The 14,392-nt window shown below is 36.9% G+C and overlaps 1 protein-coding gene across 1 annotated transcript in view; it reads left to right on the plus strand.

Moving 5' to 3' along the window:
* LOC121367402 (histone deacetylase 6-like) overlaps positions 1–14,392 on the plus strand; it is a 247,932-nt gene that overhangs the window by 78,706 nt on the left and 154,834 nt on the right. The window contains exon 32 of the mRNA XM_041491555.1: positions 12,928–12,995. Within this exon, the coding sequence (XP_041347489.1) occupies positions 12,928–12,995 (68 nt within the window). The remainder of the gene's footprint in view (positions 1–12,927; positions 12,996–14,392) is intronic.

Consider the following 14,392-nt stretch of genomic DNA (forward strand, 5'->3'; position numbering starts at 1 on the left):
CCAGCTAGATTAAGTCAGAAACATGGCAGGATGGGACCCAACCACAGTAAAGGAATTAATTGCTTAATTAGATGTCAGCACATTGCTAAAGGCAGACATTTTGTTTAATAGATATAATTTTTAATAACACCCCAGACATTATATTTAACAGTAATAATACCCCAGAATATTGTTTAAAGGAAGGGACAATTAAAGCATTTGGCCTGGTATGCATATTCAATGATATATAATGCACATTATTGCTTAATATCAACAAGTATAATCGTATAGTTAATTAATAAAACGGTTAATGTGACGGCTATTATATATAACGGGTGCAGCCATTTTGTACCATCCCAGTGAATACGCCCTCTGGCGAGTTGGTGGTTATGTAATACCTAACGTGTCATGTCAGGAATTAGTCTTCGAAATGAAGAAACAAAACATACCTGATTTTTGCAGATGCATCGCAATGTTTTGTAATAATATCCATCCCAGTAAGCCGGCAACAAATCGTAATGGACATTATCACTTTACTACTGTAAGTAATTCTGTAAAACCCTTGATTAAGTAGACTTTCCCATCTAAAATCACAAAACTGACCAATTACATCATCCCAAAGAAAAGAAAATTATCACTTAGGTATTGTGAGTGGTCGTTTTTGCTCGAACGTACCCTACCAATAGGCCTAATAATATGAATTTTTTCTTTGGATTTTTTTTAAAAAGAAAAATACTATAACTCCATTTCGTTCTATTGATGCAAATTGAAATATATTTAGTTAAATAGTTTATTATACTATCAAGTCATTTATGTTGTTTTACAAGTCAGGTTGATGAAAGCGAAACACCTTGTAAATTAGAGCGTTTGTTTACATTGTGCATAGAGGAGATGGACGGAGCTGACGTCACTTCGCCCCAAGCTATACCACCGGACGCCACAAGAACGAAACAAAATGGCTGCCCCCAGTTTGCAGGAATAATCCTGGTTTTTTATTAACTCTAAAATTATGCATTTTTCATTTGTTAAAATGTCAGTATGTGTTGATAGCATACAAATTCAGTCAGACCTGTTTTCTTTTTCCATTTAATTATTTAATTACTGCTACACACTGTGGATTGTTGTAATTGATGAATGTATAAATGTCAAAGCTTAGCCTACCCAGAGGAAATCAGATTCATTCCACAGTATGAAGACTACTTTTTTTATTTCATTAAGCTTATTAGTTTAAAATAACCCTTTTATAGAACAGTAATCATTTACTGTGGCCACTTGAAGACTACTTCACGTTGCATGTGGTGCAGCCCTTTCTTACTGTAGAAATCACATTTCTAATTTTACTTCCTTGTAGTAGAACAAGAAAATAAATAAACATTTATAATCACACAAGAACAACACGAGTATATCTTCATATATTTATTCTTTGGCACAAACGGGGTGCAGTTATAGTTGCTATGAGTTTTACTGTGGGATTCATGAATCTGTCACATAATGCTTGAACGGAAACGTAAAGAGAACTACTGATACCATATAAAAGTTTAAAAAATGGGTTTAGAAGTTGATAGAAATATATGACTGCAAGATCAGTCACATGAGTGACCTCAGCCGACAGTGTCTTTAATTGTTTTCTGCAAGATCCATTGCTAGGCAACTTCAGCCGACAGTTTAGTTAACCTGCAAGATCAGTCACGAGAGTGACCTCAGCCGACAGTGTAATTGTTTACGAATTGCAAGATCCGTCATGGCATGACTTCAGCTGGCAGTGTGTGTTACCCTGGGAAGAGCCCAGCCTGATAGGTTTGGTGGTCCGCTAACCAGTTACGATCCACATTACTTTTCCTAATACCTACATACTAATTATAACTGAGCTACATTTTAACTCAACATCTGTACTTATAATAACTAATAACTACATGTATATAGAAACATTTATAAACATACACACATACATATGTATAACCATATAGAAACTACCAACAAAATATATCTATCCATATAATATATACATGTAAGATGGAAGATATTCTTGGGGGCAAGTGAAAGCTCCAAAATTTGAGGCTGTATGCAGCTGAAAGTCCCCAAGATGTTTAAATGTAAGTAGTACTAGTATATACCTGTAGGTATGTGTATTAACAATGAAACCTGAACAGTTGTCTTGCTAATACAGTATTTTAATTACTAGCTGGGGTAACCCTGCACATTGCCAATTGCGCTTGTTTGATAGTTTCGCTAGCAACCCGAATATAACGTGTGTATGCTGAAGATGCCCATCTACCAAGAGTTTGAATTAAATGGTCTTGGACTGAACCTTTGGCTGCCGAAGAGGCAGCTCCTATGCGAAAGGAATGGCCATTAAAATTGGATGTGTTTAATCCTAACTTATACAACAGTTCTTTAAGTTTTTCTACAAAGAAAGCCCTTGTTAGTGGTTTGCCTTCTGAGGTGACGAACAAAGATGTGTGTCGGCATGACATGGAACATCGATACTGCAAATATCGTTGCATTGTTGCCACTGGTCAAATATGGAGATTTTAACTCCCTGCCTAAAGGGGTCAGTTTTTGATGCTTTCAATGTAAGTACCATTGATGATGTTCTTGCATCAAAGGTTACATCTTGTATAGACAAATCATTATCTGGGTTGTAAATACCACCTACTGTAAATTCTCCACAACGGAGAAAACCCAAAAAGGCGGTAATACATGCTGTTTGCATCAGCAGATCTACAAAACTAGAAAAACAACCATGTTGAAGTTTTTCCACCATCTGATATAAAATATCAGAGGTAATTGCTTGTCTCTTCTGCTGAACATTATGAATTGAGCGTTTGGTTGCTCATAGTATCAAACCTAACTGTTCATATATGACCCCATTAGCTTGACACAGTGGGTTATGTAACCCTGCCCGCAAGTAGGAATATCTAATTCCAGCTAGGTATAATTTAATGGTAACATGCTGTATATTTAGTACTGTATGACAGTAGGTTACAAATATTAGAAGTGTGTTTTCCTCAACTGTAGGAAAGCCACATGTACCTCTACAAACACAAGGGAAATATCTGTTCATGAAACGCAAGAAACATTTTTGTCCAGTCCTGTATGCTCTTTGAGTTGATGCAGCAATGCATCCATTCCACAGTGTCTTGAGCTCTGCATTCAAAAAAGTGTCAATTCCTTGTAGGTTGGCACTTTGTGTGGAATGACATTTGCATTTGGAGCAAGCTGCCGGAATTTCTGAAAATTGAAACGAGACAAAGCATCAGAAATTTGATTTGTTTTTCCTGGCAAATGCTTGGCTGAAATTACACAATTGTTTTTCATGGCACATAATGTTAGTCGCCGCATGAATTTATTAATGTGAGCACATCTTGACCGTCCTTTGTTTACTATTTGTACTGTCGCCTCGTTGTTACAGTGAAACAAAATGCGTTTTTTGACCCATGAGTGACCCCACAATACCATTGCCACCACAATAGGGTATAGTTCTAACAAAGCCATAGACTTGTCCTTGGCCGTGGATATTTCTTGTGGCCATGTGTCGCTGAACCAACTGCCATCATAGTAGCCACCAAACCCCAGTGTACTTGAAGCATCTGTGAATAGCTGCATGTCATAGTCACAAGTATACCACTGATCAGAAAACATGGAGCACCCATTCCAGTTTGCCAGAAAGTGTAACCACAGTTTTAGTTCTTTTTTGCAATCACTGTTGAGAGTCACAAAATGATGTTGTTCTTTAACTGATTTGCAGAGTAACAGAAGGCTGGAAACAAAAGATCTTCCTGGAACAATAACTCTGGAAGCAAAGTTCATGTGTCCTAACAATGATTGTAGCTGTCTTTTGGTTGATGATTTTCTATTTAAGAATTCCTGAATTACTTCAGTGATCCTGACTATCTTTTCCCTTGGGAGACGAGCTTCCAGTTTTTCTGAATCCAAAATGATCCCCAAATATTCCAAGCATGTTGTTGGGCCCGTAGTTTTGTGTGTTGCTAGTGGGACGCCTAGTTTTTTAAACAACATAGTCATTATAGCAAGTGTTCGTTCTGCACAAAAACTTGGTTTGTCTATTGTAAGAAAGTCATCTAGTAAATGATAGACGCATTTAACATTGTAATTTTCCTGAGCTATCCAACAAATAGCTACCGATAAATTGTCAAAATTTTTGGGACTAGAACGACACCCAAAAACGAGACGTGTGAAGAAAAAGAATTTGTTTTCCCATTCAATCCCCTGGAGATGCTACAATGATTGGTGAATTGGTATCTGCTTAAACGCATCTGCAATATCAAATATGCACATTAATGAGTCCTGCCCAAAGTTTTGGATTGTTCGGATTGCATCATCAATTTTTACATATGCCATAGAATATTTCCTTTTATCAATGAGCTCATTTAGACTATCCACTTCATCTATATGGGGTGCAGACATGTCTACTATAAGCCTTTTCTTTCCTGAATATTTTCCGGTAGCTATGCCGAGTGGACTGATCCTATAAACTGAAAAAGGTGGATGTGGAAATGGCCCAATAATAAAATCTTTCTCTGTCTCAATTTGTAAAAGTTTACTCACTGAGTCTGGGTCATGTCGGGCTGATAGATTGTTTTTACAATGGTAGGTGGTGTTTGGTTTATTGTCTATCCCTGTATAGAAACCACCCTTAAACCCTGTAATTAAGTTGTTCACAAAATTCCTGTCTGGATGGTGTACCAATTCTGCACTCATCTGGTCCACATTAATAGGCGACCTTTTAACAGTATCCCAGTCCAGATGTCAAACATTGTTTTGCGAACACTTAGTTTTGGAGTGATTTCCTTTACACGAAAGGCATGCATGTACAAAAACACATGATGTGCGAGAGCACCCTTTGTCTTCATTGAAATTGTTACATATTTGTTTATTTTGATGCATGATGATATGGTGTCCTCTGGCGTCTCTCTTTACTGCTCCATTAGCAAATTTCGAAGTACCATCTCGCCTGCCACACTGGTCTGTGGGATGTAGAGGGCTAGCACACTGACTGCAGCCAGGTTGTCTTCTTCCCGCTGTCAATGTGTTGAAAACACAGGATCACGAATGGACCAGTATATACTGATGTTGTAAACTTGCCACAATGTTCCTGCTCTGGTAGCAAAAGCCACATGGTACTCATAACCCACATTACTGCCAAACTGTGATGCTATTTCTACCACATCTTGCATATATGCGTGTAGTTCCTGTCTCTTTGTGGGTTCTTGTTTACATAATATGTCTGTATACTTTGAAAATGCCAATACAAATTCAGTTGACGATAGTGACCGGTTTATTTTAGAATTTGGTGCCCCTTTGATCGTTATGACATTGCCATCTGAGTCAGCTATCGTTCTGATAGTGTCAATAAATTCATGGGGTTGGAGTAGCAACAATGCCAAGTTTACGTACTTCCCGTCCAGAATTTGTTGTCGAATACTGGGGGCCACATTAACCACTCTCGGTAATTCATGGGACGCGATCCCCGGTCTTCTACCCAGTAATAAATGCATACCTGGCAACTGTCTGTTTTCTGGTTGTGGGAAGAGGCTTGCCGTCGGTTGCTGGTTTCTAGAAGCATTAACCCTCAGCTGTCCCTCGATGAAATTTTGAACAGTGGCCTGTAGATTTGTCACCTCTTGCCTCAGTAGGCCGATTTCCCCATTGACATCGTTTGGGCGGATGTTGTTGTCGGAAACCCCTGTTTGCGCAGGCGCGGGATCTGGACGTGTGTTACTGGGCACTGGCAGGATGGCGCACGGTAACACGGCTGGCATTTCTTCTGCTGAAGAAGTAGTGCCCGTCTGGGCACTCACCTCAAACAAATTGTCTGTTTCTTCATTCATATTAGGCCTGTTCGTGTCAGAAAATTCGCGTTCGTTTGATGACAAATTACACTGCACGAATTTAATTAGATCTCTCCGCGTTATTGACAGCGGGGTTTTTAGTTCCTTCTTCGCTAGAAAATCCCTTAGCTCGGTTGTTGTCCAATTTATAGGGTTGTCCTGATTTAGTTTTTCTTTATTCTTTCTCCCCTTTTTGGCGTCTGCAACCGTCTGACTGTTTGACACGTCGTCTTTTTCGAGGTTTGTTGCTCTTCGTCGTCTCGCAGAAGTTGGTTTTGGCGAAGGCGTTGTAGTTATTCTTTGCGAGCCGCCCCGTCTCGTAGGTCGTCCACGATTCATTTTATATTGAGTGTTAACTTAGCTGTATGGAACAGTTTGAACTTTTAACTTGAAATTAGAAATTTATAAAAACACTCTTACTATATGCATGACCATGAAGCACAGAATATGACAACTACTTGCAATCTGCGAAACTCTGGATATGAGCATGGGATACTTGTGCCTGATTGGCTGAGGTTGTGTGGCCCTGCATGTATATGTAAATATCGGCATATGTAGCTTCGGTAGGGAGCGCACAGAATAGGCATTCTCAAATCCGATTGGATAAGGTGGTTACTATGCAAAATTGATATAAATAACTGTGAAAGTAGCTCTCAAATAGGGATTCATTGTACATGTTTGAAAGGGGCCCTGTTCATGTGCATTATAAACTAAATTTGAAGAAAACTTGAGTTTAGATATAGGTGTTTGGAGTTACCTTATCACCACTGATAGGTGGTTGAAGCTGGTGATAGCGGACTGGATAAATTAGTATTACCAGTACATGACATACACACTGTATTTATCACGTTATGATATGAACTTCAGCAAAATAAATTGCTTCTGCCAGTCTACATCACTATCAAGTAAAATATTTTAATAAGCACAATCTGTGATGGCAATTTGCTGCGGTGAAAAAATGAACCATGCCTGGCTATTTTTAGTTTTCTTTTATGAAATTGAACATCTTGCGCATCAGATTTCTTCATTTTATTGAAAGTAAATAAATAATAAAGTTCTATATACTGCTACGTCATTGATTTGAAATTACATAGCTGTATAAATAATGAATATTGTAAGTTTAGAAAACTGAAAAAAACCCCAACATGGTTTATGATTCCTATACATATGTTAGATGTCTGTAATAGCTACTGATTAGAAGATTAACGTGCTGTTAAGCAAACAGTTCTTTCCTTGCCTAACAGCTGATGATTTTTTTTTTTTTTTAACGAGACCACTTTAGTACATTGATTAATTAATCATTGACTATTGGATGTCAAACATTTGGTAATTCTGACACGTAGTCATCAGAGAAAACCTGCTACATAGCACATACCACAGCCTTTGATATACCAGTCGTGGTGCACTGGCTGGAACAAGAAATAGCCCAATGGGTCCACCGATGGGGATCGATTCCAAACTGACCGCACATCAAGCGAGCACTCTACCACTGGGCTACGTCCCGCTCCTAACAGCCAATGAAAGCATACATTAACTGATTGTTGACTATAGCATTAGTATTACTTTTTTATTTGTTTTATGCAGTATGGTTGTAAGAAAGTTTGTTTTGTGACACCCCAGCACATTGACAGCCATCAAATGTTAAACATTTAATAATTCACACATTATGCAGAGCTTTTGAACATACAACCAAATTTAATAGACTGTGTTTTGATTTTGATTTTCCATGAGTATCTTCAGTTGTGTTGACTTATCAGTCAGTTGACATACTTGTAATATGTGCTTATATTATCCACATGGTTCAACATAACAGATTTAATAATTCCATACGATATACTAACAAGAGTAATGATCAAAGCGACGTCATAACATGACGTTGAATTCCCAGTCCTAGCTCAGACTGTGCATGTGAAATATGACATCATTTCATCGACTTCCTGTTGTAGTTGAAACATTTTGAGACAGTCCTTGTTATGCATAGAAAATTAACAATAATGATAAGGATAATAATAAAATTATTACACTGAGTCTTGCGTGTGAGTTGTACTGATTTTATGAAAAACTTGTGTCATGATTCATGTGTTACCCTGGCTCTAGCTCGGGCAATACAAGAATCCTGACATGGTTTTATAAAATCAGTATGACATACAAGCACATATTTTTATCTATGTATTCACTGCAAGTCCTATCCTTTTTAGGTGCTTCTTTAGGCCACAATGTCCAGTACGAAGGCGGAAGATTAAAGTTTGTTCTTTTTTGTCTAGTTGGTTAATGCTGTCAAATAAGAAGGATACTAACTTTTTGTGTAATAATGGATCTAATATATACCAAATACGACGTTCGATAAAAATATTCTAGGCCTTACGACCTTCACACGAAAATACGGAAGATAACTCTCATGTCTTAATTATGCATTCGGCAATTATCACTTTGCAAATAAACTGACAAAGTTACTTCATGGATGTCGAATACCAATCAATACATCCAAGATATTCCAAAAAGTAGGTACTGTAAACAATTTATTATTGAACTAATTTGCACTTCTTAGCAAAGAAGATTTTAATAATAAAGGGTTACCTACAACTACTGTAAGGTTACTTTGTGGCACGGCTGTAAAGTTTACGGTGCCAGTTGTAAAACTCACCTTAAGTCACTGCAATTAACCTTAGCTACAATTGTTCATGGAATGGGGCCCAGGGCAGTAAGGAAGTCCGTTTTCTGCTAGATCTAATAAACATGTGCCAATTAAGCAGCTAAGCAGTCTAATGTGATGAGAATGATTCAACACAAATTATGTAGGCTGCATGTTTCGTTATTGTAATTACTAGTAGTCTATGTCTGCAGTGTTGTTTATGTAGCGACAACAGCTGACGTTCATCAGTCGGCAACACCCAGCTGATTGGTGGGGAAGATAGTGTGCATTGTATCATGCTTGGAAGATAATCCAATTTCGTACATGTCATATAGATTATGCATTCCAAGATAAGTGTACTCAGCAATGCAAACATTATCTCACTTAAAGTGTTAACAGTTTTGTTACATGGAAAGTAATGAGAGAGCACTCCAATGTAAATAATACAGTCAAACCTTTCAATAACTGAAACTTCAGTCTGTTGGAAAGATAGCATTCCAGTGTAAAAATAGTCAAACTTCAATAACTGGAATGTCGGTCTGTTGAAAATGTAGCATTCCAGTGTAAAAATAGTCAAACTTCAATAACTGGAATGTCGGTCTGTTGAAAATGTAGCATTCCAGTGTAAAAATAGTCAAACTTCAATAACTGGAATGTCGGTCTATTGAAAAGATAGCATTCCAGTGTAAAAATAGTCAAACTTCAATAACTGGAATGTCGGTCTGTTAAAAAGATAGCATTCCAGTGTAAAAATAGTCAAACTTCAATAACTGAAACTTTGATCTCTTGAAAATGTAGCATTCCAGTGTAACATTTCATTCAAACTTTGATAATGAAACCTCAGCCTATTTAAAACATAGCACTCCAGTGTCAAAATAGTCAAACTTCAATAACTTAAACTTCAATCTCTCAAAAACAACATTTCAGTGTAATAATATATGTACTTTTAAGTTTTAACTTCTCAGAAACATAATATTCCAGTGAAATGTTGACTTCTTGACACGTCAAATTCAAGTGTGGATCTCCGCCAAATTTCTATACATGCAGCCTCTTAATAATAGACTTTGAAAGTAAAATGTCCAAAATATATAAAGCCATGTTTAGTTCTTTTAAATAGAGTTAAAAGATTTTAGCCTTCCAAATCTGAAACCACTACTAACCTATCTGTCATCTGCATTAGTGATTACAGAAGATTAAAAATATCAGGTTAGCAAAGTGTAATAGTCTGTCGCAGCTATCAGTATTTATATTAGCACTGGACTTCATAACACAATATACCGGCCTCGGTGGCGTTGTGGCAGGCCATCGGTCTACAGGCTGGTAGGTACTGGGTTCGGATCCCAGTCGAGGCATGGGATTTTTAATCCAGATACCGACTCCAAACCCTGAGTGAGTGCTCCGCAAGGCTCAATGGGTAGGTGTAAACCACTTGCACCGACCAGTGATCCATAACTGGTTCAACAAAGGCCATGGTTTGTGCTATCCTGCCTGTGGGAAGCGCAAATAAAAGATCCCTTGCTGCCTGTCGTAAAGAAGAGTAGCCTATGTGGCGACAGCGGGTTTCCTCTAAAAACAGTGTCAGAATGACCATATGTTTGACGTCCAATAGCCGATGATAAGATTAAAAATCAATGTGCTCTAGTGGCGTCGTTAAATAAAACAAACTTTACTTTTCATAACACAATACTATATAGAGAGTCTTTTAAACACAGCTCTTGTAAAACTTGTTATAAAGGACTGAAGTCTCAAGATGATTTTTTCGCCCAAATGAATAAATCGTGCATTCATTTACTATATTTCTCCATTTTTGTATAATCCAACATCTGAAGAAATAAAACATACCACAGATGTATTGTCAACATATGGTGTCATTTTCCTGTAATGTAAATTCAAAACCTTGGCTCATTGGAATTTTTGTGTGCAAAAAACAAGACAAAAACAAATATGTATGTGTTGCATTGCACAAGCAGTTACATTCAATTGTGTTGATTTTCAACAAAATAATTATAATGACTCATCAGTAAAAGTGCTACCGTTTACTTTGGTTGAATGATGCGCATCTACCAATCAAAATAACTTACATGCAAAGTGCCGACTGTAATGTATGTGTGTAATACCTTTAGCTGGGATGGTAAGATTCCCATAGATTTATCATCTTCAGTGGATCCATTCGGTTTTTATTCTGTCCCAAACAGCACACCATGCATGACTGCATTGTATATCAAAAAGGCTGTGATATGTACAGAAAAATGCATGATTAATATTAAAAAGTCTTTTATTTGTGTTCAGTAAGAGAAACCCATGATAAAATAACAGGGTATCTCTCTTGATATCTAGCCCTAGTGTTAAAATAGCCATATATTTGACAACAAATAGTCAGCAGTTTAAAAGGTGCTGACGTGTTGATCATTCAACAGATATTGCTCGTCATTATTTGTCCACTTTGTTGGAATGAATGCCAAGTGATCAACGATAGCAACATGTACACTCAAGAGAAAATACAACTGAGACCCCGCTGGGAATCAGGTGCAATCCTGCTGGGATAAAATGATGGCATTTCTTGTTGTCCCAGGATCCTGACATATCCCACTGGGATCCTGAAATATCCTGCTGAGATCCTGGCATATCCCAGTGGGATCAAGTGTCCATGCAAGTTTACACAGGTATTTACATACATTTTATTGTGCCCAGAAAGGTATACATATGCAGGAATCTTACCGGGATATGTCAAGATCCTGCCAGGATCCTGCCAGGATACTACCAAGATCCCATCAGGATATGTCAGAATCACACTGGAATATGCCAGATCACACCAGGATATGTCAGGATCACACCACTGTATGTCAGGATCACACTGGTATATGTCAGGATCACACCACTGTATGTCAGGATCACACCACTGTATGTCAGGATCACACCACTGTATGTCAGGATCACACCAGTGTATGTCAGGATCACACCGGTGTATGTCAGGATCACACCAGTGTATATCAGCGTCACACCAGTGTATGTCAGGATCACCAGTGTATATCAGGGTCACACCAGTGTATGTCAGGATCACACCGGTGTGTGTCAGGATCACACCGGTGTGTGTCAGGATCACACCGGTGTATGTCAGGATCACACCGGTGTATGTCAGGATCACACCGGTGTATGTCAGGGTCACACCGGTGTATGTCAGGGTCACACCGGTGTATGTCAGGATCACACCAGTGTATGTCAGGATCACACCAGTATATGCCAGGATCACACCAGTATATGCCAGGATCACACCAGTATATGTTAGGATCATACCGGGATATGCCAGGATTACACCGGGATATGTTAGGAATCACACAGGGATATGCTAGGATCACACTGTGAAGACTAGCTGTTCCAGATGATCACTTGTATCATGTTTCAAAACAATCCAATCAATTTAAAATTTGGAATGCTAAATTTCTATTTAAATGATAACAATTAAAAATTTCTCTACTGTTTATGGAGACTGCCCCTGAGTGTCATAGTAACAATTTTTTGAAAAAGCCAATGAAAAATCTAGAAGATAGATTTTATAACATGTGTATGTGTATGTAAATGTGTATGTGTATGTGTATGTGTATGTGTATGTGTATGTGTATGTGTATGTGTATGTGTATGGCTAAAACGCCATTGACAAACTGCTGACTTGTCACATTTCTGTAAATTTGTAGTAAACTTGAGTACAAACACCCCTGTCAAACTGACAAATCAACAACTTGTTGTCTAGACTTTAATATGAATGTATGACAGCCAGACAGTAAAATACCTGCCTGCCTTTAAGTGATAAGGTAGGATATTTCATGTTTTCCATCAATCATCATTTATGTCTCACAGAGTCGAGTTTGTAATCATGTTACATGAATTGTGCTAGGAGTGTGTTCTCTACAGTTCATGAGATGAGACACCAGTTATGTTTGACTGAAAATATAAGAATTTTGTTTCATTATTTAACTTTCAGCAATTAACCTGTATTTTCAAAAGCTCTACCAAAAATGTTTAACCACCACTGTACTTTAAAATGTCAACAAATAAAACAAAATGGAAATAAATCAAGAAAAAATCAGGAAGTCTGAATGTTGTACTGATCAACTGATTGCAATTACCTGTATTTGCAGAGAACCTAAACCCCCCTCACCCTCCCCCCCCCCAGCACCATCCATCAGTAAAATAAGTATAAATTACAGAACATTTTATAACAAGTATTTGCAGATTTATCAACAAATGATACTAAATGTTGCAGTTATATAGTTTTGCTAAAGAATTCAGAAGGAAATATAAATGAGTTAATGTTTAATGATACTCGAACATAATCAAAAGGAAAATGTCATGATTTAATTTCATGATTTAATGTCACTTCATAATGTTCTGTTTTGTTGGATTTTTTTTTAATTAATTGATTTTTTAATTGATTTTATTATTATTTCAATTGTTTTTTATTTGCAGTGCTGTTGAAACAATTTGTAATGTTCTGGATGTGCAGAAACAGTACTGGAAATCATTAAAATTCAGAGGTGAGGGTTTTTGTTTTTTTTTGTTTTTAATTTTTTAAAATTAATCTTTGGGTTATTAAATTCAAGTCTTGAGAAATTGTGTGTAGATAAAGTTGTAAAGTCTTGAACATGGACTTTAAAGTTGTTGTTTCATTACATAAGCAAAGGAAGCACATGATAGAAAATCCTGTCAAAATCATAATGTCTTTATCAGAACTTGTTGTTCACACTGTTTTTCATGCAGGTCTACTTGTCTCCCTGAGTGCTGGTTTAGTGAAAAAAGCCGTTCTTGAAACTTTTATTTCAAAGTTTTACACACTGCATCATATCATCTGTCAGTAAGCACCTATAAAACTTTGTGGTTATCAGTTTGAAAAGTAAATGCACTTCACCAGCCATTGCTCCGATAATACTGGAGCGGTTTCATAGTTCAAGGTAGGTGTTTTCATCTTGGATTCAACCATCATGTGTTGAAGTGGCTAGCTATTCATTGAATAACCAGTTGGCCAACTCATATATCATGACCTCTTCAGTTTAAACTTGTCTTTGAGGGCGACAAGTCTGAGCATTCAACCATCGTGTGTTGAAGTGGCTAGCTACTCTGTTAATAACCATTTGGCCAACTCATGGCCTCTTCAGTTTAAACTTGTCTTTGAGGGCAGCAAGTCTGAGCATTCATCCAGTGCTTTACAATCGATCCCCATAGGTCACTATGCACCTTTGAGACTGATTTTTTAGATGAAGTGCAAAAAAGATTAACAATATCTGTTCTTTTTAACTGTGTTGTAGTTAAAGCTGCTATATATCTCGGCTCACCATTTTAAAACATCATTTCCTTATAAAAAGTACAAATACAATTTTTTGTATTGCTACATTGTAATTTTGTATGTTTGTATGCTGTTTTGACATCATTGACATGGATTTTTGCGTGTTGTGCATTACAATAATTATAAGTTGTAGCCTCTCCAACCTAATTTCACTGATTATTCCAGGAAGTAATTTTTCATATGCTGTAGTGTCAAAGGAAGTAAATTAAAATATCATTAAAACAATACTTAACTTTGTTAAAAACCAGGATATAATGATTAACATTATTTAAAAAAAGGAAGAAAAAACCCAAAAGAACAAAACATAATGTAATAACAAAAAATAAAATGGTTTTGTTTTTCTATCAAGCAATACTGTGAGCTTGAGATAAATGTAATGAGAGGTAATGATTATACTAAGCAATATAATCATGTATAATAATACATAATTGTAATAATATGCATGTAATAATTTGGCGTTTCCGTAATACACTATTAGCAGTTATTTAGCAATTTAGTTTTTCTTACTTTGAGAATATTTGCTCTTTTTTATATATATATATATACCATTTGAAATTTGGTATTTAGTGTTTAAACTCAGTTCGAGAATGT

This window comes from Gigantopelta aegis, chromosome 3 (genome assembly GCF_016097555.1).
Source record: "Gigantopelta aegis isolate Gae_Host chromosome 3, Gae_host_genome, whole genome shotgun sequence".
In the NCBI taxonomy this organism is placed as follows: Eukaryota; Metazoa; Mollusca; class Gastropoda; order Neomphalida; family Peltospiridae; genus Gigantopelta; species Gigantopelta aegis.